Raw genomic sequence first — 26,065 nt, forward strand, 5'->3', positions numbered from 1 at the left:
CTGAATGTGCTTATCTCCTGCCCCAGAACTGGAAGGTCTTGAATGTCACGGCCAAATCCTGTCATAAACTGTGTGCACTAGTAATAGTGATGATAAGATCATTCATGGCTAGCCTTTATTGAGCACTTACGTGTGCCAGGCACTGGGCTAAGTGAAGCATATCTGTTATCCCTTTCATCCACCCTGTGTCCCTATGAGGTGGCGTTTCGTTAACTCCCTTTTACAGATAATGGAACTGAGGCTCAGAGAAATGAAGGTCCTAGTGCTGGAAAGCAGCGGAGTCGTGATTTCAGCCCAAATCCATCTGACTCATGTATTGAGTGACTACAGTTGATTGAAATGCATGTTTTAAAACCACAAATGAACAAACAGACACCTGGTTGGTAACCACTGGAGGCTGCTAGGGCACTGACTCATTACTCTAAGACTTGATAAATAAAAGAATCACATATTTACCTGTTTTTTTTCCTACACAAAGCATAGTTCAGAGAGACCAAGTAGTTGAGGAAAAGTTGTTTCTTTTTTTATATAGAAGAATTCCAGCTAATGAATGCAGAAGGGATGACAGATTTAGAAAACCACCATTTTGAAACCTTGAATGAGATGATGGATCTAGGTAGCAGTCATCAGGGGTAGGGATTGCTGCTCAGAGAAGTGGCTGTCGGGAACTTTATCTCTGGGGTACCAGGTCGCACGCCCGGAAGCCAGGGTGGCAGAGCTGGATGCCATGCCTCCTGATATGATGTCACAGGACCACCTTTCTTGCCTAAAAAATTGCAACCTGAATCTTATCAAGCCTTCAGCTGTGACTGCCAGTTCACAGGAGGAACAGGGGAATGACCCAGTTTCTCCAACTTATCAGTGCCCTGAAGACAGAAGGAGCAGGGAGAGGGTGTTACAGAATAAAAGGGACTTCAGAGCCCTAACAACCAAATTCAGACAAACCAACAATTAAATGACATTTTTGAGATAATGGAGGAAACTTGAATATAGACTATTTGTTGGACAATATTAAGGAATTGTTGTTCATTTTGTTAGGAATGATAATGGCATAGTGGTCGTGTTTTTAAAAGTTGTCTGCCACAGATGTCTTTCTGAGCTCTCGATGGGCCACAGGACACAGTGTTAGGGATGCATTTTAAATTCTCCAGCCAGACTAAAGAGGGGCTGAAACCAGCCCGTCCGTTGTTGGCAGTGTTGAAACTAGATGACAGGAACGTGTGGATTCATGCACTTCACGGAAGGTTTGAAAGTTTCTGCAATGAAAAATGAAAAGGAAAATAGTCCACGTGGTAAACTGTGTTCATTCTCAGGGTGTCCACGTGTGTGTCCCTGAAGGCTGGAGCCGGGAGCTAGTTTTGGTTGTGGCTTCTGGAAGCTGGCCCAGTGGGTTTATTCCTTGTAGAGGTGGGCGGACCCCTGGGAGCCCCTTCCTTCTCAACAGGGACTGTCTGCAGCCCGGTCCTGCCACCACGGCCTGTCCACTGGGGGCCTGTGGAGGGCAGGATGGGTACAGCCCGCCCCTTCCATCAGGCACTGGGACGGCCGTCACTTCCGCAGCCAGACAGGGCATGTGACGGGAGACATGGTGCCCCAAGTAGAGACTCATGCCCCTTCTTGTTCTTTCCTTCAGAGGAGGTAGCTTTTAGAAAGAAGAGGCTGTGCATTAAATTCATCCCTCGGGATTCCACAGAAGCTGCGATCTGTGACATTCGGATCATGGGCCGGACCAAGCAGGCCCCTCCTCAGTACACGTTTATTGGGTAAGTCTCAACACCACGGAGCTCGTCTCCTCCCGCTGCCGAGAGGGCGCAGGCCACTCCTGGGACGGAGCACTGAGACTGTGACGCACGGGCTCGACCTCCGCCTACACTGCGGCCCCTCCTGCATGCGCTGCAGCCAGTCCACGCCGCCGTGCTGCCAGCCCCTCCACACGTTCTCGCATGCCGCTGGCTGCATGCAAGGGCCCTCCCATCCCCTTGTCCTGCGAGTTCATCCGTGAGGCCCTGTGGGTCTTTCCAGATGCCCCAAAGCCCAGGAGTTCCCTCCTTTGCATCCCCTGGGCCTCAGCTGTCTGCACTGTTATTCACCCACCAAGTTTGGGAGATGCCCTTCGTTCCAGTGGGCCACAGACGCTGGACAGGTGGTGACTGAGGCAAACGGAGAGTCTGTTCTCACAGTCTGTGTTCGAACAGGAGAGAGGGGAGCAACGAAGAGGGAGTTAATAACGAGATCATCCTAGCGAGCGACAAACAGGGAACAATGCAGCAAGGAACGGGAGGGGCTCCTTCTGCTCAGGGTCAGGAAGGTGAGGTTTGAGCAGAGCCCTCAAGCCCAAGAAGAAACCTGCCCTGCAGAGAGTTGGAGGCAGAGCGTTCTGGGCAGGGGAGAAAAGCAGGTGTGCCGTGGGGCTGGGCGCGGCACGTCCCGGGAGGAGCATGCCTGGGGTGGGCGAGCGAGGGGGCTTCTGGATAAGCGCCCGAGCGGCTGGCTGGGCCTCGTGGGACGTGGCACAGTGTGGCTGTTATGCCGGTGCACTGAGATGCCGTTGGCAGGCTCTGAGCTGGGGGGAGACACGATAGTATCACCGGGCCACGTGATAATTCCTTGTGCAGATTTTTGGTCTGATGTTCATCTTCCTGATGAGTGGAGGGTTCGGCCCGTTGTGCGTGTTCATCCAGTACCGGGCACAGGCCAGGCTCTGAAGCCGCATCATGAACACGAACTGCAGGGAATCTCAGGATTGCACTTCAGGCTCTTTCGATTCTAAGTGACAGGAAACTAGCCCAGGCTGGCGTAAGCAAAAGGAAGAATTTGTTGGCTGACGTCACAGCAGAATTCAGGGGGTGGGTTGGCTTCAGGTGTGGCTGGAAGTAGGCGCTGAGAGGATGTCTCTAGGATCTGGTCTCCCCCTCTCTCCTCCTTGCTCTAATTCCGGGGTGGGGGGAACCCCACTCCTAGACACATTCTCCCCAGTGGAAGAATGATGGCCCAGTCGGTTCACCTACTTTTCCTTCAGGTTCAAACCCCGAAGCAAAGAGCAAGTCTGTGTTCCCGATAATTCAAACAGAAGTTCTAGAATTCAGTCTCCTTGGTCTTGCGTGACCTCGCTAGGGTCCTGTGCACCCTGAACGTGTCTCTGCTATCTGGAAAGTGCCCTTCTCTCTTCCAGGCCTGAGCCATTGGAACTCGGGGACCAAGAATGAGGGGGTGGCTGCCCCCCAGATACAGGGGAGATATAAAAAGTCAGAATCGGGGGAGTGAATGGATGCTGTATGTCCAAAAGATAACATAGGTCCGTTATAGTCAGTCAACCAAAAGGCAGGTCTTTCCAGCTAATCAGCGTGGGAGGTGGTTTCCAGCCCCTCAGCCATGTGCCCCTCTCCCGGGCTCTGTTTGCAGGCACCTCGCTCATCCCCGTGGGTGCCCACAGGTGAGTCTCCTACTTGTCTTTTGAGGTTGGCCTTCTGGATCTGGTTTGTGCTTCTTGTTCACTTAAATCCAGACCCTCCTCTTTACTCTGAAAGCCAGGGCCTTTCTCCAGGGGCCTGACACAGCCCGGGTGGTAGAGGAGCCGCGCTGTGTGCTGGAAGCACATGGGGAACCGGGGTCCCAGAAACAGAGACTGTTTTCACGTCGGTGCAGAGTTTGTTTAGACTCTTCAGCTCTGTCTCAAGATCTTGTGTCCTGAAGAAGGACTTTATGATATCCCCTTCTTACACACTCAAAACTCGATATTTTGCATCTAGATTTAAATTAATTATACAAACAGGAGTAGCAAATGGTTAAGAGAATCACCATATTCAGCTGCCTAGAAACAGCTATTTACGTACAAATAGTAGAAGCCAACAATTTAATGATGAACTTTCAAAGTTTTAAGTTCAGTTTACTGTGTGCATCTTTATTACAAACTGTACTACTTTAAAAGGTTCCATTTTTAACCAATTTTTAAAATTCTAAAAGAAAAGACCCTTACCATATATGTACGTCTTAATAATCAAAACTGGAATCTTTTTTCTTTTATATCATTTTGAAAAGATTGCTAAATAAAGCATATCTTTGTTTCATCTTGGGGCAAAAATTATTTTCTAGAGGCAGACAATTTCAATGTTATTTTTAAGTAAGGAAAGAGAATTCAGTTCAGACGTCACATTTTCTTAAAAATGGGCACAATTCCACATATTACTTTGTAAGGATTGGGTGGTTGGCTGGGGAAGACAGAAACCTCAGAGTGGGAACTGCTCCACCAAGGCCTGACCGTGGAGCCCCGACCCAGTGGGCGGTGGTGGAATCAGTGCAGCCAGTTGGAATCAGCCACACACCTCATGAGACATGATTCTAAGTGGTTTAGAGTCGTTCCTGTCGTGTCCTGAGAAGCTACAAAGTGTCCATTGTAATACATCTGTCCTCATATTTCTAAGAGATGATAGTCATGTATATCCCAAGGTGCAGTTCTGTGGGGCAGCTGAGAAGCTGTAAGTTGGATGTGGCTGAAATAATCTCATTATAATTCCTAAGAACAACAAACCTGTCTCGTGAACACTTGTGACCGTGGTGGGCAGCTGGCTGTGCTGGGCAGGCATGTCAAGTCCCAGGCCCTTTTGTGTCCCGTCTTAGGGGGCACACGATTCATGGTTTCAAGGTGTCCCCCAAGCTGACCCTGGGAATGAGGCCGACTGCAGGTGACCTGCCGGCAGTAAGGAGCTTCATCCAGAAGCGGGGTGTGTCCAGGAGGCAGGGGGCCCTAATTCTCATAGTTAAAAACCATTGCTCTGTCTCACCCAAACCATACAAGGACCTTGAAGTGTATTATCATGTAAACACCTACAATTAAGTGACAAAATACAAAACAATTAAAGACTGAGAACCTATGGAAAGGCGGTAGTACAGGAGGAAGGCCAGCTCTGGTGGTGAAGAGGAGGGCCATGTCGTGAAGGCCTGCCGTGTTGGGACCCTTGCCCTCACTTCTGGCTCTGAACGGTGACACCTAGAGCACAAAGAGGGGGGATGTAACCAACCTGTGGGCAAGAATTGATTCCCGGTGTTGGAGGCTATGATCTGTTTAAACGAGTTGGTTTGCTTTGTCGCTCGCGTGAATGCTTTATGCTGAACAGCACCATGAAGATTTCTCTTTTCTCCTAAAGGGAACTGAACAGCATGGGGATCTGGTATCGAATGGGCAGAGTACCAAGAAATCATGACTCATCTCAACCCACAACATCTTCCCAGTCATCAGCTGCTTCCACCCCAGCCCCCAACCTTCCCAGGTGAGGCCTTGTCCGTGGCATCTGTGCTGCTGTGCGTGTTACAGTCACGTGGTTTTGGGTCCCATGACACAACATTTTAGAACACCTCCACTCAGTATCTGCTGAGATAGTGCAGAAGCAATGTACCTCTGGAGGAGACGTTTAAATCTCCAGTTAGAAAGCTTTGCGTTATTTGAATGGAAAGGCCATTCTGTATTCTATTCTGCACATATCCGGAAGGCTCCTAAAATAGCAGAATATGCAGGCTTACGTTGGCTCGCTGTTCTAAAGAGCCCATAGCTGCACACCGACAGGCTCTCCAGCCACGTGGTTGGGAACACTGGTCGGAAGAAGGTGGAATTCCTTCTCTGCCTTGGCCAGCAATTCATTTGAAACCCAGAAGAGTTGATAAGTAATTACGTTCATTTTCATGTTCTTTCTTTTCCCAATGAGTTTCAACTAAGAAATGAGTCGTTTGGGTATGAGACAATAGTGAGAAGTTTTTCAGGGGATGTTAGTTTGTTTTTTATTTTTTTTTAAGATTTTATTTATTTATTCTTAAAGAGAGAGTAAGGGAGGGAGAAAGAGACGGAGAGAAAAACATCCATCAGTTATCTATCACATGCCCCCAGCCAGCCATATGCCCTGACCAGGAATTGAACCAGTGACCTTTCGCTTTGTGGGACAATGCCCAGCCAGCTGAGCCCCACCAGTCAGGGCTTAGGGTATGTTACACTAGTCCCCCTCTATATCGCGGTTCACCTATCGTGGCCTCACTGTATTGTGGGATTTTTAAAAATATTATATTTAATTACTTATCACGGATTTTTCGCCATATTGCAGGATTTTGCAGTACTGTATACATATATTGTTAAAGTTACGTAGGTTTAAGAGTGTAGAATAGGTTTAAGAACATAAGTAGTGTTTATAAAAGTGTAGAAAAGGTTAATAAGGGAGTAGGAACGGTTAATAAGGGAGTGGGAACGGTTTATAAGTGTGTGGGAAGGGTTTATAAAGCCTTAAAATATATACAAATACTAAAATAAATGTAAGGTTCCTACTTCACGGATTTTCACCTATCACAGGGGGTGGGGGGGAGGCGCGTCTAGAATGTAATACCCTCGATAAGTGAGGGAATACTGTAGTTTTAATTATTGCTTCCACAAAGAAACTTGGGACAACAAACTGGTCTCTTTGCAACTGATTTCAGTCATAATAGAAGTAGAAATGGTCTTCCCACTTTCTGCAAGAAGCAGGTAGGAAAAAGAATCCCGTCAAATAAAAAAAATTTTGACATCACTAGTAAATTATTTGAGGACAAGAAACAAACAGCAGAGATGGATTAAGTTTGAGAAAGGGATTACAAAAGTAAATAAAGCAAGAATTGGTGAGGAGGCATCATTTGGGGATTGATGTAACATAAATGAGAATGGATCTAGAAGGCTCCACATGGGTAAATAGAGCTGAACACAGTCTGTCAGGAACAGGACAAAATAGTCACCATGAGGTGCATCCAAGTCCCTTGATAAAAGGCGCTGTCCTGAGCCTGCAGCTCAGAGGACATCCCACATAAAGATGATCAGAGCTTCCTCCTGACAGGCTCACAAGCCAAGGGTGGTAGTTCAGCTTAACTACCCCTGGAGTCGCCCGAAACTTTAGAAGCAGTTTTCTGGTTCACTTGGATAGGAAAAGAAACAAATAGCTAATGAGCTACCCAGAGTTGAAGGTGGAGCAGTTGACTGTTTGGTTTAGGTTTGTTTGTTCCTTTCTCACTACCTAGAGCACTGTCACAGCTTCCATCACTGTCACCTGTGCTCGGAGTCAGCTCAGGCCCCTCTCCTGTGCTCGGAGTCAGCTCAGGCCCATCTCCTGTGCTCGGGGTCAGCTCAGGCCCATCTCCTGTGCTCGGAGTCAGCTCAGGCCCATCACCTGTGCTCGGGGTCAGCTCAGGCCCATCACCTGTGCTCGGGGTCAGTTCAGGCCTATCTCCTGTGCTCGGGGTCAGCTCAGGCCCATCACCTGTGCTCGGGGTCAGTTCAGTCCTGTCACCTGTGCTCGGGTCACCTGTGCTCGGGGTCAGCTCAGGCCCATCACCTGTGCTCGGGGTCAGTTCAGTCCTGTCACCTGTGCTCGGGTCACCTGTGCTCGGGGTCAGCTCAGGCCCATCTCCTGTGCTCGGGGTCAGCTCAGGCCCATCTCCTGCGCTCGGGGTTAGTTCAGTCCTGTCACCTGTGCTTGGGGTCAGCTCAGGCCCATCACCTGTGCTCAGGGTCAGCTCAGGCCCATCTCCTGTGCTCAGGGTCACCTCAGGCCCATCTCCCGTGCTCAGGGTCAGCTCAGGCCCATCTCCTGTGCTCAGGGTCAGCTCAGGCCCATCTCCTGTGCTCAGGGTCAGCTCAGGCCCATCTCCTGTGCTCAGGGTCAGCTCTGCCCATCTCCTGTACTCGGGGTCAGCTCAGGCCCATCACCTGTGCTCAGGGTCAGCTCAGCCCATCTCCTGTGCTCAGGGTCAGCTCAGGCCCATCTCCTGTGCTCAGGGTCAGCTCAGGCCCATCTCCTGTGCTCAGGGTCAGCTCAGGCCCATCTCCTGTGCTCAGGGTCACTTTAGACTCACCCCTGGAGTAGTTAGTTACAGCTGCTCCCTATTGACATTATATAGCTTGGAAGGGCCTAGAAATGGGCACAACCTCAGGGCAGATTTTACCTCTCTGATGGATAAAGAGCACTGATTCTCCCAGTTAAAGCAGGAAGGCTGATCTCCCCAGAAGCTTGCGTGTCAGTGGTACAGCATGGTCACAAGCCTCTGAAGGGAAAAGGCCCAAGAACACAGGCCATGGGGCTCCGGGAGGAACCAGAGGTAGTGTTTATAAGGCTTATATATTTTATAACCTCTTGTTGTACAGTTTATGGTTTTACAATGGTTGCAAGGAAATTGGATCAGTTTTGTTTTACTTGCCAAATAAAACAAATGTCAAAATAGTCAATATAAAATGTATTCTAATTTGGTTGAGTTAAGTCAGCCAGTATGCAGTAGGGTAATTGAATGTTACATTAATGCTTCCCAGTAAAAACCACTTGTCTGTCCCAAGCTCTCCTCTCCCACTGCACAGTAATTTACAGGTGGCACGCACACCTATGGAAGCCTAATTCATCAGGGTTTTTGTGCCTTTCGTTTTTATATTGTTTTCTTATCCAGTATCTTTGTTTGTTTGTTTTTAAGTGAAATGCTGACTATTCAAATTTTCCATTGAAGATTTATGAAATGATGAGTATGTTACTTTATTCCTTGAGGCTTCAGGTCTCTGTAATCTTGCCAGCAAAGGAGTCTGACAGCTTTCTCTGAGGTGGTGAGCTGGGTGGTCCTTGTATTTCCTTTGTGGCCCTGTAGAGGGAAGGCTCCCATGATTTCTGCTCTTCTCTCCCATCCTCGAGCCTCAGACTTCACACTGAACTGAACTTCTTCCCTTCCTGTTTCATGCTCCTGTGTCTTTGCTCCTGTGGACACCTGTGCATCAGCTGTCTCAATCCCTGCCTTAGATATCAGCTCAGATGCCTCCTCTTACAGGAAGCCTTCCCTGACCACCATGGGACTGGGGCTGTGCCTGGACTCTTTACTGAGTGCTTCTGCACTGTTATGCTTTCACTCTGTGTTGTGGTCATGTTGTGACCTTCCTGAGGACAGAGACCATGTCCTGTTATCTCCCAGCCCTCAGCTCAGATCCAGGCATGTACTCAGTTTTGCAAAAATGCTTCTCCAATAGCCTAGGACCTCGTGCTGCTCTCCTGCCCTCCCACCCCCCAGCCATGACTCCCAGACCCCTGAGCAATCCTGGGGATTTTTCTGTTTATGAGAGTAATACAAACTTGTAGAAAATTGGCAGAATAGAAAATAATGAACACACAGAAATCCCATTCCAAGTGAGCTAAGGTGGATAACCTTGGTTGTGTTTCCTGCAAGTCATTTTTCTGTGTACTTCTTACACAGGTGATATCATGTAATAGCAAGTTTCCGTTTTGCTGCTTCCTTCTCGTGTAGTATTGAACCACAAGCATGAGAAACACTTCTTCAAGCGCGGTCTTTGTGTGGACGCCAAGGATCGGGTTGCAGAACAGGCTGAGTGAGAGTGTGGGGAGGCGGCGCCCTCTACCGACCACGTTTGGGGGCAGCAGTGGGGAGGCCCGCGGGCCGGTTCCTGAGCTCGGGGCGGCAGGCCATTTCCCCAGCACATCCCTTGTGGCGGCTGCGGGGGCGTGCGGGGGCGGGGCCGGGAGCCGACCTTACTGCGTTCTTGAGCTTCAGCCTTTGTCTCAAAAGCTAAAATCATGTGCCCTGCCTCTGCTTCTGATGTTGTCACTCCTATTCCAAAGAATGCCCTGCCAGTTTTTGGAGAGCTCTGATCCCCAGCTCCATCCAGACAAAAAGGGCAGTTCGTGGGCCTTTTCAGAGATAATGGGTCATCACCTGGGGACCTCGTGGTCTTAGCAGAACTGCCTTCTCTTTCCCGACAAGCGTCTCCTGCCTATGTCCTTCCTGTCGCTGCAGAGAGTGCTCCTTGTGGGCCAGGGCCCGCTGTCCTTTCACAGTGGGCGGCCAGCGGGGGGCCGAGGCTGCCCCGGCTGCACCTGGTGGATTGAATGCAGTGTTTGGTGACCTTTGTGGCAAAAGACAGGATTAGATGTCTCTTTCGACATCTAGTTAGATTTAGATTAGAGCTCCTCTTCCTCGCGCAGCGAATCTTTATCTCACACCCAGACATCTCTGCACACATATCTGAGTTTCCAGGTAAGGAAGCTTATGCCGCTTCTCCCAGGCACTCAGAGCCTGTTTGCTCCCCGGGCGTCGGCGCTGCTCTGCCCTCTGCCCGGCCACTTCGTGCAGGCTGCTCAGCAGGACGACACTGGCCTTGGGGCTGCGGCACTGTTGCCCCATGGTCACCTCCCCTTCCCTCTTCTCGGCTGGCCTCAGCTTTTCTTTAAAAAAATTTTTTTTTAAATCCTTATTTGCGGACAAATTTTTCATCGCTTTTAGAGAGAGGAAGGGAGAGAGAGAAACATCGATGTGAGAGAGAAGCACTGATTGGTTGCCTCCCATTCCGGGGATCAAACCCACAAACCTTTCAGTTACGGGATGACACTCCAACCAACTGAGCCACACCGGCCCCCTATAGAGCCAGTGGCTTGATAAAGACATCAGAAGCCTGCTTATCAAATATTCAGATGACACAGGGTCATCAGGGGGAGCTGGGGTTCTGAGCGGCGGGATCGATGCCCCCCGGCTCCTCTCCAGCTGGAACGCCCGGCCAGAGCGAGGGAATGGAAGGTGCTGGGCAGAAACGGACAGGGCCTCCTGAGGGTCAGAAAACCCGCTGCACAAAAGCCAAACCGAGGAGACGTGACGTAGCACTGGGTGGTGTGGAACGTAGCCTGGTGCGCACAGCGGGGCGCGTCCCCACAGGCGGCGCCCCACACCTGTTAGCTACGTCAAGGGGGTCACGGCCACTGCCCCGCACCACCCTGTAAAAGTCGCCCGGCTCCAGCGTTGCGTTTGAGTATGAGAAATCGCTGAGTGTTGACCTGGCTTCGGGTGTTTAAATGGTCAACATGGGGGAGGGTTAAATAGGCAGGAAATGTAAATACTGTTTCCAGGTGGGAGCAGGTCTTTGAAAGCCCCAGCAGGCAAAATTAGGTCAGGTGGACTGGAGTTGTAAGGAGATAGAGTTGGGCTTCACATTTTAAAAAACAAATAAGAAAACTTCCCACAAGTAAAAATTCATGGCCTTGAAGAAGCCCTGACTTAAGAGGTTGTGAGTTCCCAGCTGCTGGCAAGTCAAACAGCATCTGGATCTTTCAGACTTTCAGTCCCTGTCCCCCCAACTCAGAAGTTCAGATTCAGAAAGCCTGTGTGTTAGAGCTGCAGATCCCTTGCCAAGGGTGACTCCAGGGAACTCTCGTGGGCAGGGGGGTGGGGGGGGGCGGGGGTGGTGCAGAGCCGTGGGCGTTTGTCCCAGCGTTCTGCTCACCCGACCCACAGCCGTCTCCTTCTGTGGTCCCAGTGCCGGTGTCAGGGGAGGAGGCTTGGGTGGCTGCAGAATGACCACTGTGGCCCCCTCACTGGGGTGGCGGGCACGGAGGGCCCTGCCCCAGCGCTGGCATGCATGAGCTCACGGCAAGTCTCTTTTGTCCCCTTCAGAGTCCATCTGAAATAAGTAGTCTGGACTCCAGAGCGCTGGAATTCTCGGGACACCTCATGTTTACGTGGACATTGGGTTTCGGGTGTCCTAGAAAAGGTGGTTCCAGTATCTCCACTCTGCCCCTCCCATCGGCCTGGGGCACTGAGGCTTGTCCATCATAGTCCATCAGGGTCCTGAAGGAGAAGCTATGACCGACATCTGCTCCACACAGACCTCAGGCCATGGGCACATCCTGTGACCCTCCATCAACACCGTCCCTCACCTGGGAGAAAGTGTCATCTTCCCTCCCTGAGCCACAGAGCACACAGCTCCTTTCCCAGCCATTGAGGCCCATTCAGCAGCCTGCACCTGCGCGGCGTGGCCCCCCAGGAGCCTCTCCCAGGAGTCGGTCAGGGAGCCTCCCTTGCAGGGTGCGTGGCGCCGCTTTGAGTTGTTCTATAACCTCCCAGTGATTCGTCAGCTTCCAGCAAGATGTCAGTCACAGGTTCCGAAGTATGTTTCTCAGTGACAGACATAATTGTACTTAACTTTTTGCGTGGATGTTATCAATCTGTGACAGATACTCTGGGAAATGGGGCATTTTGACTGCAGAAGATCTGTCACATGCATTTAGTCTTCCTTTCAGGGACACCAGGATTCAGTCACAACTTTTGCATGTCGGTGTCAGGTTTTGAGAACATAGATCCTTGCTGACCTCAAAAATTGTTCCATCATCCCGATCCGAGGGCTGTCATCTAAAAGGTTAATGGCACTTCCTGAAGGAGAGGAAAACTCAGGCTGCGGTGATTGGAATTCAGGCCATGCGTGCCCAGGCTCGTCCCTGTCACGTCTGTTGTCAGAAGCCCGTGAGCCACTGTGCTTGATCCTGGCCTCCCTGACCTGCCTTCCTATGACGTGGGATCCCCTCTGCTACTTGGTCAACCTGCAGAACAAGCCAGTGATGGGGCGGAGCCTTCGCTCACCGGCTGGAGTCCTGTTGTCCAAGCTGACATCCTGAAGTCTTCAGGCTGCCTCCTGTCACTGTTCAGATAGAAGGTGGTCTTTGTACCACAGACGACATCTGTCACCTGCTGTTGTTGAAGGGCTCGAACAAGAGGCCTGGACTGGCACAGATCAGGGAGGCTGAGTCCCCCTTTTCCCGTCGAGGGACCTGGCAGAAGGTTCAGCGTGGGTGTCATTTGCCTAAGAAAAGACCCGGCAGCCTCTCTTTCTTGATGGGTTTCACAGGAGAAGGCTCAGCCCAGAAGATTGGAGGGAATCACCTTTTAGAGTTGAAAGCTGGGCTCTAGTGCAGGGTCCGTCAATTATGAGAAGGCCTGTATATGTCCTGCATCATGGTCAGATTAGGAGGCCGGGACCAGGGCTGATTCCAATGAGGTTTTTTTCCTAACAGTAAACAAATTGTGACTTAGATTTGTGAGCTACGCTTTCATGGTAGCAAGAAACAGTTTAGGGGGTGGATGAGCCAGGGGGAGGGGGCGCTCTGCCCCCTCTGACCCCATTAAAGGAGGGCCTGTGAACCTCAAACATCTGCAGGGCATGTCCAAGTGTAGCTGTGTCTGGCTTGGAGTAATTAGCCTTCTTTTTCTTCACACACAAACCACACACACTGTTATTTCTTAGTTTAACTCTGAAGATGAGACACACATTTTCATATTCTTCTCGGTGTGACCCCCCCTTTTAGGATGAAGACCATAATGCAGATGCTTCCCCTCACAGGGAGCACGCGCAGGTACTGGGCCTTTGAGCCGTGCTCACTCTGAGGTGCGCCCTGCCATGGCCCCAGTCAGAGATACCCACAGCCAGGGGTCTCAGAGAGCACCCTCTGGAGGCGGGGCTTGAACACGGCATGTAAGTCAGCTTAGACGCTGGGCTTCCTGGGGCTCCGTTGTCGTCTAGCCCACGTCTGCATCCTTTGCCTGTAACTAAATGCCTAGGTTTCTCACCATCCTGCTGGGGTTTTCAAACACACACATGTTCTTCTTCTCTGTGGAGCCATCGCTGCTTCCTGTCATCTGACATGTCCCCCACATTGTCTCACGTTGTTATTCAGGCAAGTCTCCTCCTGGCTCCTGAGCACGTCATCCTCGTTCCAGAAGCCCCTCCGCTGTGGCCAGTGCCCTGTGCAGCGCCTCGTGCCAGCGCCTGCCCTCCCGAAGGCCGGGGCCTGCCCTGCCCCCCTCCACACCTGGTGTAGCCCTCGCTTCTTCTAGAAAGCCTGGCCCCTGTTGCTAGCCCCCTCCCTCTCCTGCAGTCGCCTGACCAGACGGTGTGGCGGTCCGTGTTCCCCTGTCTTGCTGCGTGTCTGTGTTTGGTCTTACGACTAGATTGGCTGGCTTACTGAGGACAGGGATTCTTTGTGTTTCTTTTCCTCCTTTAAAGCCTCAGAAAAGGCCAGTGACTCAGAAGCAACAGTGATGGTCATGGTGCATCCCTGCGTCCAAGCTGAGCAAGTGCTCTCAGCTGTGCCCTCTCACTGGAGGCTCGTGGCCAGCGGTCCCCAGAAAACGTGTGGCACCAGGATGGTGGCTGACCCCTGTTAGGCGCTCAGAAAATATTGATCAAACGGATAAAGTGAGCTGGTTTAGATGCATAAGACCAGGTATCTTATATCTACCCATCCCTCCCTTCACCTATTCTTCCATCTGTCCATCCATCCTTAAACTGCATTTCCTAGCTGTTGGACACTGTTCCAAGTGCTTTATAAATAGTAACTCATTTAATTCTAGTATCAGCTCTTTGGGTGAAGCACTATTATCACCTCCATTTTAAGATGAGGAAATTGAGGTCAAGGAGGTTAACTTCCTTTCCAAGGGTCACACAGCCAAGTGTCAGAGCTAGGATTTGAACCCAAGCAGGTGAGCTACCTTTGGATTACAGAGGGTCACAGGGTCGTCACTGGTGGTCAGTCATTGCATCTGGGAGCTGAGCGTGGGGCGGGTGGTGGGTGCAGTTACCCCAGTGCAGCGTCCTGGGTGCCTTCCCATGCAGCTCCTCCAGGCTCCTGCCCAGCAGCGGGGACCTCCCAGAGTCGCATGTGCGGGCGGGGGAGCCCACCGTCTTCCCTGGGTTCCCCCTACATGGAAGCTGCCAAAGCCGTCTGCATTCCCTCTCTTTTAGGGAGACCTGCAGACACTGGCCGGGGTCCCGTCACTTGAGTTGTAGAAGGTGACCGAGGAAAACGTGCAGGCGGACACGGTGGGAACCCGTGTCACGGACCCCAAATGGCTTCTAAACCCATGACCAAGCAAGGTTACAAGCAGGCTGATTTATTCTGGTGTTTAGCAGAGTGGTGTGAAAGAGACCTGTGGAGTCAAGTCATCTGAATCTCCCTAAAATGCCTGTCACAGCTGCGGCTGCTTTTGTAACAGGACCAAGCTTTGCTTTGGTGTCAGAGTGATTTTGAAGACGAAATTTCATTAGAATGCAGTTTGGTATTGTTAGATATGAATGATGAGCTTAGGCTGAGCAGTACACTTTTTGATATTAATTTTTAATGTGGCTTCTTGGGAAGTCAGAGCTTCTATTTAATGAAGAATTGACTATTTGTCAATACAGCTCCCACCTCGGAGCTGGCCTTCTCGGCTCTCACCCTCACCCCTCGGATTTTGACGAGGCGTTTGCTGCTTGTAAATGTGTTATCTTTGTCATTTTGGTGGCCTTGTGGGTGTCTGATTTTGGGGGGGGGTGGGTTCTGGTGGCTACATGTGCCTCCCTCTGTTGTGCTGCAGAGCAGGGTTATAAATGTGGAGTCACTTCCTCCCACGCCTGGGTCTCAGTGCACGAGAGCTTTGTGTGCAGCGGGTTAAGCTCTGGGGTTTGGAGAAAGACCTTTTTCAGGATTATGAAAATCGTTCTGTGTGTCGGAACAGATTTATCAGTTCACTTCAGGGTCGGTTTTGTGAACCAGGCCATTTAGAGGAGGATATTTTACCTTTTATCAGAGTGGAAACTGACAGTCTATTTGCAGGGAGCTCTATGGAATATTTCACCTGGGTCTCTCAGTGTAAATCTAGCCGCCAAACAAAGTAAAAATGGGTGTTAAACAAGTGATATTTCCTGGGACTTTACCACACCCGCCCCATGCTGTTCTATTTCAAGGCAGGGTTTCAATTATTAATTTGGATATTTAACAAAATTCTTTGCTTGCAGTAACTTTTCAAAGGCCCTTCGGATTTATCTGGGTTGGGCCTCTGCCTGTGGGGAGGGCTGCATTGAAGTTGAGAAGCAGATGGTTTATTTCCAGTTGAATGATAATATTAATAATTATTATTATGAGAATAAGGACAGTTATCACCACCATCATCATTATTTCAGCTACAGTTTTGTTTTTGTTTTTTTAATACTTGGGATTTCTTTCTTGGTGTTTATATAGTTAGTTGTTTGTTTGTTTGTTTTTAGAGAGAGGGGAAAGGAGAAAGAGAGGGAGAGAAACATCACAGTGTGGTTGCTTCTCACTTGTGCCCCCAGCTGGGGACCTGACATGCACCCTAGTCATGTGCCCTGAGTGGGAATCAAACCAGTGACACTTGGCTCTCTGGCCGACGCTTCAGCTACAGGTTTTCAAGCACCTTGTGCCAGGCATCATGTAAACATTTTATGTACATTGTTTGCATCTTTATAACAATGCGGTGAGGGGAGCCTCATCTGAACAGCTGGGGAGACTGAAGCTTGGAGAGACAATGACCGGCTCACCCAGGACAGAGCGTTAGGATTTGGAGGCGACAGGACCAGAGCCCAGGTCCCACTTGTGTCCTCCCCACCTTCAGGGAGCCTCAAGCCTTCCTGAATTTGGGGACACTTGGCCTCAGGGCATGTTACACCCAGCGGGCACCGCCAGGCACCGAACGTGGGCGTGACCTATTCCAGACTGTGGCCTGCAGTGCACTGCTGTTAGTCATGGCTCTACTTTGCTAAGCAAATGGTCTTCCCCACATTTTGGGAATGGGCAAGGAGGAGAGGGTTGCCTCGGGTTCTTTGTTAGGGTTTGCTGTTGCGGGTCTGGACGTTCATCGCCTGGCCCGCACTCTCACGCACACGGCCTTTTATGAATCTGAGTCTGGCAGCCTTGCTCCTCTTGGATTTTGGAAAAGCAGATATTTTAGTAGGCTGCCTGGAAGAAGATGAAAAGCTAGCTTTGCCCATATGTTCCTTGTTTTTAAAAGTAGGGTCAGTGAGGTTCAGAGACTCTTTAAATATTTCAGTTTATAAGATTAGACCAGATCATCTGGAAAGGGGAGTGTGGTGCCCGCGGCCTCTGCCTTGGCTTCTTTCTTCATTCCTTTTATATGGAAGGTAGGTGTTTTGCCATTGCTGGGTTCAAGGGTAATAAAACAAATGCAACTATGAACGTTAGTTTCCTTTTTTTTTTTAAGTAATCAGCAACTTGAAAAATAGCATATTGGTACAATGATAGTAACTTAGGCAACCAAAAAATCCCAGTCTTTAATGGAGTATAGCTCCTGGCGTTTTTCTAAGGAAGCATTTTCTTCCCTCAGTCACATCTTCCTCGGCTGAGAGTAGACATTCATCCTGAAACCTGAAGTTAGAATTCAACACCAGTGTGCGATTTTAGTTAAGACGGAGCAATCATTCGCCCCCATTTTTCTGCTGGATCATGAGTGGGAAATGATATGGTTGGTGGTTGTTTTTTATCCCAAAATACTTGTAGAAGCTCAATATCGCGACTGCAGTGGGGGACCTGGGAAGTGGCTCGATGACCAGGACGCGGGGAGAGGCAGAGCTGGGCCCAGGTGTGGCCACCTGTCACGGTGCACCAGCACCCACGCTCCCACTGGGAGGTGAGACCTAGAGTGGTCACTGCCCTGGGCCACCAGCGTGAGCAAGCTGCTGCCGTGGCCCCTGCTCTTGGCCGTGGTTGTTTTCCGGGCCCTGCCTGCCTCCTGCACTGAGGAAGTGGGGGCATCTTCGGGCATGTTCTGCTCACTCTTCATACCTCTTCAAATCTCGGTTTCAGACGTAATTTGTCACTTGAGAGGAGGGAGTCATTAATAACCATTATTTAGAACTGTCGCGTCTCCCTCTCTGTGTGTGAGTGTCTGAGTTAAGCATCCAAAAAATTGGCCCTGTTGGTGGCAAACAGGACCTCCGCAGGGACAGGTCAGGACCGCCCCACCCACTGGCCTTTCTCACATTCCAGTTGTTCCAAGTCTGTCTTTAATCACCAAGGGAGGAGCCACAGGGTGGTTACAGCAGGTCCTCCTGGAATTCATTAGCATTGTTACCGAAGACCATGTTGTAAATTGTTGATTTTTTTTTTTAACTGCTTGGAAAAAATTTCTCCTTAACCGTTTCATTTTAATGTACATTAAAAAAAATAAGATTTTTTTTCTTGTCAAACATTTGAGACAGAATAGTTCAGAAACCCGGAGTTCAGTTTCCGCCGGATGGGGGCTCTGGGCCGCTGCCCTGAATGAAGCTGGGGTCCGGGCGTCACCCTCGGGCCTGCGGCGGGGACCAAGGAAGGGGCTCCCAAACCTTCTGATGGTGGTAAAAAGAAAGCACTAGCAGTCAGTGTATATGTTAACGCACGTTGTTATTCTTTAACATTAAAATTCCACTAAAGTACTAATAATTACTGTTAATATCTTTCAGTGGAAACTTACAGCAAAGGAGCAATAGCAGCAACAGTATTTAAGGGAGCGCTGCCGGCATGATGAGAATGCAGATCAGCGTTATTAGCCTAATGATTTTGTCGTCGCCGAGGCTGTGGGGTGGCGGCGTGGTGAATGTGTCATCCGGCACCCGTGCATTTGGAAAGTGTGTCAAAACACAACTTCAATTAGTTTGCTCTAATTATGGCTCTGGAGAGTTTGTAACTACATCACTCCTCATTAAAAGAGATTTTCTTCTATGGATTAATGTAATATACAAAGGAAAGTTTCGAAGTTCCCGACGCCATTTGCTCCCGCCACGGGCAGGCTCGGAGCAGGGCTGACGGGTCCTGGGTCTCCCGCTGCCAGCCGGGCGCAGGCAGGGGGCCGAGCCCGGGGCTGTGTGGGCCGCTCTGTCCTTCCGCCCAGTGACCAGCTTCCTGCTAAAAATAGCCGTTGCACATGGAGCTCCGACGAGTTTCACAGGAGGGTAATTGCACCCCTCTCAAGCTTTTAAGAGAAAACTGCTACCCGGAAACTATCAAGATGTCCCTGGTGCTTGGCCCCTCGGTGGAGTCTGGGAGCCGAAAGGTCTTTCGTCCCGCGTTGGCCAGGTGCAGCGCGCAATCAGCCTTTTGTCCCTGGGGGAGGGTGGGAGGGAAACGGTGCCATCTTGGGTCATGCAGAATCACACGGCGTCTGTGCAGTGTCAGTAAACATCTTCATATAGTGAAAAAGCGGCTTTAAGGAAATGTTGCCTCCTGTCTAAGCTGTGAGGTAGTTATAAGCGCTGTTGTTGCGCTGGTACCATTTGGAAAGAAGACAAATTCACATTTTCTTGTGGTGTTCCTGGCCCTTCTCTCCCCTTGGCGCCAGCGGTGTCCCCGCAGTGCCGCCTCCACAAGGGTCTGGACCGCCGTGCTGTGCCGCGCTCCCAGGTGGCTGCGTGTGTCCCCGACGCTGCTGCCTCTCACTGCACCCACAGCATCGTTGTGACTGTGGTCCTCGGGGGGCTCAGAGGTGCATTTTGAACCCGAGTTAAATTTTAGGGTGCTGGCGGAGGAGGCCTGCGTTTCGGTTGCCCACCCCCACCGTTCGTTTGCACGGTGCCAAATATCCAAAATACAGCTCTGGATACATTTCAGTGGGCCGTCGTTTCTGGTGAGCACAAGGTGTGTGTGTGTGACGAGTAACGTGGTCAGCTTTACACCTCACCGTCAATGTTACCTTGAGCAAGACATACCCCTCCTCTGAGCCTCAGTTTCCTCCTCCGTGAAATGCGGGGGAGAAGTCCTTCTTTGCAGGATCGTTGTGAGAACTAAGTGGGGGAGATACGTGGAAGTGCCATGCCAGGCACACAGTGGGCGCGCGTGCGTGTGCTTTCTGTCCAGAGTCCCCTTCAGAGCTCAGTCCCGACGCGAGCAGTTCTTGCCTCAGACCTTTCTGCTGCCACCGTGTGGCTCCTTTCTGGCCCAGCGGTAGCTTCAGTCACCGGCTCTCCCCTCCGAGGGTCACGGGTCAGCCTGCGGGCACAGGCCTTCTTCCCTGCAGAGCGGGGACAAGAATCGCTGTGCTCACAGGTGAGCAGCTGGGAAGGGGTTAAGACAGTAATTGTGTAAGTCTTCCAGGCTTTCTCCCAGTTCTGCGATAATTTGATGAAGAACTTCACCCTAATTAAATATTCAAATTAGGAATAAGTGTCAATATGGCTTCCCATTGCCTGGAATGATGATTTATTGTATTCGAAACTCTGGTGGCTCACTGTAATCTAAAGCCAACCGTTGTTCTTGATTATTTCTGCACCGCGCTTGCCATGTTTTTGTTTTAAGATTTAAACTAGTAATTGATTTGCCATATGCCGTCGAGCTGCACATACTTTAAAGCACTGTGTTTAAGAACTTGGGGAGTTTGGAATTGTGATTTCCTCAGCCTTCCAGTGGCCGTTTTTTTTCCTTGTCCAACGCGGAGTGGTTGGTTTGGGGGGTGCGTGTGTGTCTGTGTTGCCCAGGAGGAAAACTCATTATACAGTCAAGCTGGTAGTTGAAGTTATATTGATCATGGCAAATGGGTCGCTCGAATGGAAAATGAGCAAGTCTGCATTTATACTTACTTTGTGTTTGCGTTGTCTCGGCCAAGGAACATGGCATCGTGGAAAGAGCAGAAGCTCAAAGCCCAGCTCAGGCACGTTCCTTCGCTTTGTGACCTGGGCACGCACGTCTCTTAGCCTCCTCTCTGCACCTCCTTTCCCCCCATCTGAGAGGAAGGTAAAGAGATCTCGCGTATACTCCTGGCCCCATTATCAACATCAATCACCAGAACGGTACTTCTTTTTTTTAAATCAAGGATGAACCTGCATCGACACATCATAATCACCCAAGGTTACCTCCGGGTTCACTCTTGGTGTTGTACGTTCCAGGGGCTTAGACAAGTGTATAATGACATGTGTCCATCATAAAGAGTCTTTTCACTGCCCTAAAAATTCCCTGTGTTCTGCCTACTCATCTTCTTCCTCAACCCCCTCTGGCAACCACTGATCTTTTACTGTCTCTGTAGTTTTGCCTTTTCCAGAATGTCATGTAGTTGAAATCATAGTCTGTAGCCTTTTCTGTTGGCTCCTTTCCCTTACTAAATATACATTTATCACTGGTTTTTTTTTAAAACTACCTCAGTGCCAAACACAGTGCTTGGCATATAGTAGGAGCTCCATGAAAAACTGGTGGACAGAACCAATCACAGCCTCTGAGTATAGCAGCCTGTGTGCCTGTTGATACCACGGCCGGCCTCGCCTTGCAGGGCATTGTTTCATGGGGTAAATTAAGTTTCAGGACGGGGCATAGAGCATTTATGAGCTAATGGGAATCATTGAAGAGGAAATAGGCCTGTTTTAAATTTTACAAAACCTCACTTGATTTTGCTGGTGTTGATTACAAAACAAACAAACAAAATCACACCCTGAGAAATAACAGCCAACTTTGCACAGGGAGATTTCTGTCTGAGGTTGCCTCCAAAATCAACGAGAGAGGAAAAATTGCCACCCCTAAAAATAATTTAGGGCCTAGATGTTTCTCGCACCTCTGGGTCTTCAGAGATCTGAATCCTAACTTAGAATCCCCGTTTGGAAGCGCAGGGGACCTGCAGTAGGAATCGTGGCGGTGAAGTCTTCGAGAAGGGTGCTAGTCAGACCCTTCCAGCGGAAAATGATTCGTTTTAATTACCTTCCAGGGTGCTCCCATACCCGAGCATATGGTCCTTAAGAAACAAGCTGCCCTCAACTGTCAGCGAGTGTGGGCGATGGTCAGGGACCTCGGTCTGACACCGCTGACCAGCTTCAGAGAGCTGATGCCGGAGAAGGTGCTTATTAAAATGCCAGCAGGTGTAGCAGAGGCCCCTTGCCCATGACTCCCTCACCCTGCTTGCGCCAGGTGTTTTATAAGAGCCTTTTTCTTCATTAAGTGGCATTCATTAAGCACGTCCTTCCACCTGGCACAGGAGCTGTGTGTCGCAGGTGACTTCTTCCCAGTGGTGTTTTGCAGGAATAAAGTGGAATTTCATTTAGCCATTTGCTGTGCTCTTTCTTCCCCTGGCCACCTCCACTCAGTTACTGTGGCTTTTGCCCGTTCTGTGACTTGACTTTGCACGTCACCGCTGGACCTTGTCCACCAGCGGACACGTTTATCTCGAAAACAAGAGGTACTCTTAGCACCAAGGGCTAGACACTTTCCTGAACCAGCTCTTCCGATGCTCCCAACAACTTCAAGATTTCTCTTAGTCTTGCCATCCTCTTTTTTTCCTGATAAATAGGAAATAAGTTCTCATTGAAAGGAAGTGAACACATGAGACAATGTGAAAAAGCAAGTGTGGAAAGTTGACTCAGTCATTGCAGAGACTTCTGCTGGTCACACCGTGAGCACTGCTCCTAGTCACAGCCCTGCCTTCAGTACGGGGACACCCTGCTGGGGTCCTTTCTGTGCTGTGGCCTATATGTCTGTGTGTAACCATAGAAATATATTGTTTGTGTGGGATTTACATATTGTATGCCATTCTGCAACTTGGTTGTGGGTTTGTTTTTTTCTTTCTTGACCTAACAGCTGCTCTTTGAGAACTGGCCGTGTTGATATAAAAATGTCTGGCTCATTCTTTCACCTTATTCTGCCCTAGCTTAATATTATAGGGACGTTTTGCCAATCCATCGCTCTAAATAAACACTGGCCAAGGATCCAGTTCCTGCCTCTTCTGCCCACATCATTCTCCCTACACAGTCTGCGTCCCGAGTTCCTCACTCCGAATCCTGTTTTAAGCACCGTCCATCGACCCCACCCAGAACCCCTGTAAATGTCATCTCATGTCTGCAAGATATTCTGATTCAGAAATAATGTCATTTCCAGTTTTTGAGTAGAGCATCATGCTTCAGAGCTGAATTTTGTGATTTTCCCCATCAGGGTACAGATCCAAGCTGTGCCCCTCAGACAAGCTGCCGACCCTCTCTGAGACCACCTGTCAAAGAGAGACGGTCTCAGCACCTCCTTGTAGCATCCGGATGGGGATTGCGTGATGCGTGTGAAGGGTAATCCCCGCCAAAATGTCAGCTCAGGTTATTTTATCCTATGTCCTCAGGCTAGGTTCTCAGAGGGAAAGAATGATGCTGGCCCTTCCGTCCCATCACCTCCCCATTCTGAAGTCTTCATTCCGAACCATCTGGAGCCCGTTAAACATATGTCTTTCCAAGGAAAGGACATGAATGATCTTCCTTTGTTGTCGTCTTCACATATGAAGGACAGCTTGAAGGAGGAAAACAATTCTAATTCATGACTGTCTTGCCTGTCCACATTCCGCGGCTCCGCTGTCTCCAGGCAGTCAGTTGGGTGGAGGAAAGCCCGCAGACCCTGTGGCACGGATCCGTATCGCGGCGGGTCGCTCTTCAGGGCCTTTTCTGCACTACTGTGAACCCTACTGGCCTCTCTATTTAGGGTTTTTTAAACATTTTTTTTTTTTTAGATCAGGGAAGTATTTACTGAAGTATACTTAATATATGATAAACTGCACATGTTTAAAGTATGATTTGATGACCTTGTACAGTTTCTCCTTTTTTGTGCCCTAGTTAAGAAATCTTTGCCAAACCTAGAAACCTTTCTTCTAGAAAACATCATGCTATACCTGTTAAAATGCATTTCAATGAAGAGTATCAAGCCCTAGCCCTTCTGAACTTAATAATTTACTCCTTCTCTTTTCTGTTTTCTAAAATAGCCCCGTGAATCCCTTGGGTCTTGTGTGTGTGTGTGTGTGTGTGTGTGTGTATGGTGTGAGGTAAGCATCAAGGTTCAGCTGGTTTTTTGTTTTAACACGTGACTATCCAGTTGTTCCAGCATTTATTGAAAAGATTCTGCTTTCTGCAGTGAATTGTCTTGGCACCTTTGTTGAAATTCTATTGATCATATATGTGTGGCTCTATATTTGGACTCTGTTTAGTTCCATTGATCTTGTGTGTCTACCTTTCTGCCCATGCCACAGTCTTGATTACTATAACTTTACATTAAGTCTTGAAATCAGGCTTGATTTAGTCGTGAGTCACTTTATTGATTTTGCTTGGAATGTTGAAAGCCCTATCAGCTTCTATATTTAGTTGTTTTATTTTTAATTAGGGAAGTTTTAAACTTATTTATTGTTACTTCTCTTAATCGTTCTGATTTATTTCTAATACCTAGAAAGAATATTTAGGCTCATCTTTTTTCTCCATACTTTTCATATTTTTTCCTCATGATTGTCATTTCTGTGTTCTTTGCATTCTGGAAAATCTTTGGGGGCTTATCTACTATGTCACTAATTCAGTTTTTTTGAATTTTATTTCTACATTATTTCTAATGCAGATAACTTTTTCTGTGTTCTACAGTAAATATTTTTCCCAGAGGTAATGTTCTTTTCATCTTGTCATGTGACATTTTTCTTATATGCCTTCATGAGGATATATATTTCTAGGCTAGGTATTGGCCAGAAGGCAGGCCGTGTGAATTACCTTCCACTCCCCTCATCTCACTTGGGTGCTCATTATTTGACAGGTGATCTTCTGAACCTTTATTACCTTTCTGTGTCCTTGTTAGTTTTTGCAGGACCTCAGTGACAAGAGGCTGCCGGAGCCATCACTGGCCATGCAAGTCATGTGGACCTGCTTGCTTTTTAGGGCCTGTATCACTCCATCCTCCTCATATGAATTTTTCAGTCTTTTAAAGATTTTCAGCTATTGATTTTTTTTATACTTGTGAAAGTGCATAAACAAATGTAATTTCCTTGGGGGATAGGGTGTCTAAAAAGCTAGTCCGTCAACACGCTTACTTTGTCCCATAAACACAAGTTGTGCTCTCTACAGGGTCCATCACTGCCACTGAGAAAACGAGAGCCGCTGGCTGGAGGGAGCACTGAGGTGGCTGTGAACTGGGAATAGCCTGACCCAGGATTAGGGCCACGTCTGTGCTGGAGGGGACGTCTGACTCTTCCTCACTGGCCTGCAGTCTAGCCAGAGGCTGCTCTCCTGCCCTGCTGTGCATTTTCAGCCAAGATGTATTTAAACAAAAAGTATCAAACCTGGGGCCTCTGCACTTAATGATTTTACCCCTTCCCTCTCCCCTCCTATAGAGTAGTCCCATGAATCTCTCAGGTCATTTGATATTTTTATTCCTGCTCTGGTCTTTTTTCCTTTCTGTATGTGGGCAGACATTTTATAGCTCTGCCATTCGCCCTTGCATGGGTTCAGGCAGGAGGTAAAAGCAAAACCCTCCAGTGTCTTAGAACTTCCCAATTCAGTCTTCTGCAGAGTTACACTTAACACATTGTCCTAGACCAGTGGCTTTCCAACTTTTTGGATTCTCAAAAATTAAGGATTCCACATGGGTTTCTGTTTGTGCGGTTTATGTTTATTTCTATTTACCTTGTTAGAAGTTAAAACTGAAAAAAATGGAAAACACAAGAAGACACAAGCAGACATCAGAGCAATGACACCATCATGGCACGTAGCTTCTGGAAAATTCTCTCATCTGCTTATTAGAGGATGAGAGTGAAAAGGACAACCAATGTCTCAGTATTATTATGAAAATAGTTCGGGCCTTATGGTCTCCCTAAAAGAGTCTTGGGCACCCTCGGGGGTCCCTGGGACACACACTGGAAACTCCTGCCCCGGGAGGTGGTTCAGCACAGCCGTCAGCCCTGAGAAGCAGAGTGGGAGTTGTTGTTTCAGGTCACAGAGTTTGTTTGGGTTGCATGAGTGTGTATGCGTGTGTGCGTGTAGGGACTGAGAGATAAAAGTGACATCTGTCTCTAACCATGAGTGTGCCTTGACGCCCCTCTCCGACAGTTTGAGAGACAACAGGCATCACCAGTGCTCGGGCAGAGCCATCTTTGTTATATGCGGCCACTGGGTCTGGAAGATTAATGGTCACATTTTAAAAATTCACACAGACCTGGAATCAGCACTAGAAAATACAGATTTAAATTAACCAGGAAAAAGCAGAATCCCATCAGAGGAAATAAATCGTGCTGGCAACTATTGTCACATAATGAAATGTCTTCTGTAACTGAAGGGCCTTTCCATGGAGCTGTCTGCAGCTCAGTGGCCCTGTTAATTACATAAGGTGCCCAGACTGACTTGGAGGAAAAAATGAAATTTTTAGCCGGAGCTGTAGTTGCAGCTTGTGGGATTTGTTACAGGCCAGCCTGTCCCTCCTGCAGAAAGAAGTGATCGCTCAGCAGGGTGCGGCCTGTCTCCCCTGGGCAGCTCCCTGGGTGGGGGACAGAGAGGAAAACTCAGTCAAGTGCCCCGAGCATTTAGGGCCTATTCTGGTTAGAATTCTCCAGTCACCCAACAGATGTTGGAATAATAATTCATCACTTGAGTCAAGTGGCAGAAATTGTTGGCCTCTGCTGATCAGTCCCTTAGTCCGTTGGCCCAGGGCCTGCTGGGGGTGGTGCCGGGAGGTCTCCACCCCCAGGTGCCCTGCTAGGTAGAGCCAGCTCCCTGGAGGCTTCT

At 49.1% G+C, this 26,065-nt stretch overlaps 1 protein-coding gene across 2 annotated transcripts in view; it reads left to right on the forward strand.

The window, feature by feature from the left end:
- Positions 1-26,065, forward strand: part of MVB12B (multivesicular body subunit 12B) — a 155,552-nt gene that overhangs the window by 54,535 nt on the left and 74,952 nt on the right. For both annotated transcript variants that reach the window (XM_090274733.1, XM_090274735.1), the window contains exons 5-6: positions 1,634-1,763; positions 5,145-5,267. In XM_090274733.1, coding sequence (XP_090130859.1) covers positions 1,634-1,763; positions 5,145-5,267 — 253 coding nt within the window. The remainder of the gene's footprint in view (positions 1-1,633; positions 1,764-5,144; positions 5,268-26,065) is intronic.

The sequence above is a fragment of the Furipterus horrens genome, unplaced genomic scaffold, assembly GCF_987537825.1.
Source record: "Furipterus horrens unplaced genomic scaffold, mFurHor1.1.pri manual_scaffold_4, whole genome shotgun sequence".
Taxonomy (NCBI): Eukaryota; Metazoa; Chordata; class Mammalia; order Chiroptera; family Furipteridae; genus Furipterus; species Furipterus horrens.